The sequence below is a fragment of the Vitis vinifera genome, chromosome 5 (assembly GCF_030704535.1).
Source record: "Vitis vinifera cultivar Pinot Noir 40024 chromosome 5, ASM3070453v1".
NCBI classification, from domain to species: Eukaryota; Viridiplantae; Streptophyta; class Magnoliopsida; order Vitales; family Vitaceae; genus Vitis; species Vitis vinifera.
Window position 1 is genome coordinate 7,791,537 of NC_081809.1, and position 4,205 is coordinate 7,795,741.

At 37.2% G+C, this 4,205-nt stretch overlaps 1 protein-coding gene across 1 annotated transcript; it reads right to left on the reverse strand.

Moving 5' to 3' along the window:
* Window positions 1-707: 707 nt before the first annotated feature.
* On the reverse strand, window positions 708-1,382 carry LOC100240909 (early nodulin-75). Its single transcript, XM_002285015.4, has one exon. It carries the CDS (start codon window positions 1,338-1,340, stop codon window positions 921-923), a length of 420 nt encoding a protein of 139 aa, XP_002285051.1. The 5' UTR covers window positions 1,341-1,382; the 3' UTR covers window positions 708-920.
* Between the last annotated feature and the right edge of the window lie 2,823 nt (window positions 1,383-4,205).

Consider the following 4,205-nt stretch of genomic DNA (forward strand, 5'->3'; position numbering starts at 1 on the left):
ATGGACTTGAGTAACTTTTCCATTTCAGTCCATTTTTTAAGATTATGCTTAGTCTTATTACAAGGAAAGACCATAAGAATCATGAGTCATTGGCAAGGTAATATCATTCCCTCTTTACAGGCTTCTTCACCTTTTGGTTTTTTTAATATCCATCAAGATCTTTTAATTGGAGGACAATTACAAGTATATATATATGTATTAAAAGGGGAAAATATTAAAACAGGAAATTTTAGGGAAAATATAATAATTATTTCTTCCTTCTTTCCCATATAGAACTACACAAAATAAAACTTTAATAATTTTTTCTTATCTTTTTTATTATTATTTTTTCTTAGAAACATCCGTGGTCTCACAAGCTTGTAATCCTAGATTGTTAGGCTCCTTTAACAGTGCCCCAACATCGTGGTCCAATGACAAGCTTCCACGCCTTAAAATCAGAAAATGCCATTAAACTTTATCAGACATTACAGTTCAAGACAAAGCTTTCATTTGCTTAATGTGATAATGAAATTGTTAATTTCATTTCGTGGGCATCTAAATTTGGACGAGCAAGACCTCTGAATTCCCTGTTTTTATCACCAGCAGAGGAGATAAAATCTTAATGGTGAGAATCTCCACGTGAAATTTATGTGTACTGTCAACATATTTTTGTTTATATAGTCCAGTAGCTGCAGGAAGTCTAGATTATATAGGTAGCAGTAGCACTATTTATAGCACTCGATATTCGCTGTATGAATACATTAAACCTTGTTTTCAATACGCATCACAAGCAAGTACTAGATACTACAAGGAGTGACAGTCGCATCAACATTTCTTGATAATAGCAGTGACTGATTTATACACAGAACAGTACTGTACACGTACCAGTCACCAGAGATAGGATCTTATTCCTACATACGACTCTTATTGATCGAAGTCACTCAGTTGGGGTAGCCTGGAGTTGGAGGTTTGTGTGGTGGCTTCTTCTTTGGAGGAGGCTTTATCTTTGGAGGCATCATCTTTGGAGGCATCTTGTGTGAGTCTTCTTCAGCATTCTCTACAGGAGGATGGCCAGGCTTATGACCCTTAGGTGGTTTGCCAACTGGGATTGGTGGCTTGTGTCCTGAGAGTGGCTCCTCTTCTTCGGGAGGTTTGCCAACTGACGTTGGTGGCCCGTGTCCTGGGGGTGGCTTGTGTTTTGGGGGTGGTTTCACTCCACCGGGAGGTTTACCAATTGGTGTTGGTGGTTTGTGCTCAATCGGTGGCCTCTCAACTGGGGGGCGCTTGGGGTAATCAGCGAGTGAAGAAGTGGTGAGAACCACCACTCCAAGCAACAACACTAGCAAGTATGTGGAAGACATCTTTGAGTTTGGCTCAGATGGTGTAGAACTAGAATCCTGGGTGGCCTTTTATATTAGTTGGGCCCTATGCCCGAACGACAAGTGTCATGGTGACACATAAAGTGATGGGGTCGATTTGGGCCTACCGGATTTGAAAACTTGGACAATTCGAGAAGCGTCTCCTGACTCCGGGTTGTAAAGTGAAAGATTAGGTATCGACCATTGAAGTATGATCACAACTTTTGGCCTTTGGCTCTCTCTACTGCCGTATAGCTTTTTTCCTTTGGATATTTTTCTTAGCTAGACACAATTATTGAGCAGTCTAATCTCGAAATGGGATTAGTATAGCTTTAAGCAAATTTATTATAGTTAGTGGAGGACTTTTAAGAGTGCAGACGACATTTAACACATGCATGCAGTAGTATAGGGGACATAACACTATTCTTTTTCCAAAGATTCACATGATTTTTATATTATAGTATTGGCACATTGTATGTAGCTGGTTTTGTGGTTAAAATTCCATATGTAGACACTGGCGTTTCTCCATTTCTCACAATTGATGTTTACCTCCACGATTACTAGATTAGATATACCAAACAATAACACATTGTATAATCTATCCGCCCTTCAAAATCTACTGTATGATGAAATGTTTCATGTGTGTGTGAAGTGTTAGAAATGCACTATAGGCAACATCATCTTCTTTTGTCTAGGCTTGGGCCTCAAATTATACTCCCATGCCATGATAAATTTTCATGTGCATTCTCTAAAGAAGAGTGTCTTGAATGTGCCAAATCATTTTGATTGATTTTATGATGTTAATTGCTCCGCATATGGATGGGTATGTGCTTTATTTGCTTATTCAATCCACAATTACCTTGAACTGAAGTCCTATTGGAGCTCTATTATTTTAGCAACGTCCTGTCAAATAGGCTGCTAACTTGGGGTGGTATGGACCCAATGATCCATCTTAATCTTGGGTTGATTTTGTCTGACTCTATCTATCTCAGAGAGAACCAGGATCACCAGTGCTGGTCTGCTTAAAGAAGACTCAGTACTGGATTAATATTGGTTTGGGTCAATAGCTTATAATGCATTGAATGCAGAATAAACAAGATCAATGAAACCCAAAACACACTGCCCACACAACTTCACTCTGGTGTCTGTTATTCATCAATTCTATTCCCACATGAACTGGTTCAAGTTTAAGAAAATGACAACGGATCCACTGTATTAACTTGGTTTTGCTTGGTTTTGAGCTAGTTGCCAAACCAGCCATGAGTTTTACCTCTAATGTCAATGAACAAACCCCAAATGAACAACTGCAACAGCTTAAAGAGAAGGAATGGAGATGAAAATCCCTGTTTCTTCTCATTCTGGGGACAAATTAGAACATAACTACAAAGGTTCTATTAATTGACTTACTCTACCATGAATTATGGTTCTTTGGTTTTCCAAATTTAAATTGTACATGAGATTATTTTTTTCCTTTATATATAAACATATTAAGGTTTTCTTATTTCGTGGGCAAATGCGCTAAGGATGAAAGTCATTTCATTTGGCTGCAACAGCATCTTATAATCAACATGCATAAGCAGCAGTTTTAATTGATCGATTGAACACCGACTCACAAGAATAGATAGAATGGTACAAGACAGCTCTTATTAATTTATACTCGTTACTCATTTTATGTAGCCCCATTAAGATGGCTGGCTGGACCACCGAGGTCTGGGGGTGGTGTTGCTTGTGTGATGCAGCGGGCCGGGCAGACACTTCTCTAGTTGCTTCTATTTGGAGTTAGAGGATCAGTCTCTGCCAACCTTGAGGACTCTCTACCTCAGAGGGTCCAGGTGGTGGACTCTGGTGTCGGTAGCTTTGAACTCTCAGTAGACTAGTGTGTCTTAATCAGTCACTGCCAGAGGCTGGCGTAGGCAGTGACGATAAGGTGAGACAAATTACCGAATAGTCAATATCGACTGCACTTGACCATTATAGATTTGTTCTGACAAAAGTGAGAAAAGGGAGAAAATCGGATGTTGACCTTTATAGAAAAAGATAAGATTTACTGCAACACAGAGCACTGATTTGTTACTTGGAAACCAAGTTATGCTATTAGCTAGCCTCCATTAGCAGCAGGGTACCTTGCTGCCTGATCCTAATCTGAGTTCCCAAGGTTTCAATCTTCGTTTGTTAACGCTTCAGGATTTGGATATTTCAGCTTCGTTTCTCCATTTAGCCAACGCTGCCTGGTTTGGATTTCAATCCTCATCTGGAACATTCTTTTTTCGGTCTGATTCAGGAAGTGTTTGGTGATAGTTGATTAAAATTAAACAGTACTATCATACAAATAAAGCTGATCTAATTTTGGTGGGCAATATACCAACTCATTTATTCTTGAAAACACCATGGGGAATTGGAGGTCCATCCGAAGTACTATTTGATGGGACTCACAAAAAGAACAGGTGCACATTTATGAGATCCGTGGAAGAGATAACTATGACAGCTATGCATGTACAACAGATTTATGTCGAGTTCACCTCGTAGATATTTTGTTTTCAGTGTCGGTGGACCCCAAAATGGAAATCGGAAATTAAGGTTATATTTATTTTTTTATTTAATTTTAAATAGAATTTTAATTTTTAATAATATTAAGTATTAAATTATTTTTTTAAGGGTATTTTATTTTTATTAAGTATTAAAAAGTAAAAAAAATTAATATGTTGCTTTTTTATTTTAAAAAAATTATATATTTTAATTTTTTCTATTTACTAAAAAGTTTATAATAAATTATAAAAAAATAAAAAAATAAAAAACTTAAATTCTGAAAATAAATTATTTTTAATAAAAAAATCCAAAAAAGCAAACACCACCTAAATTTGAGATGAC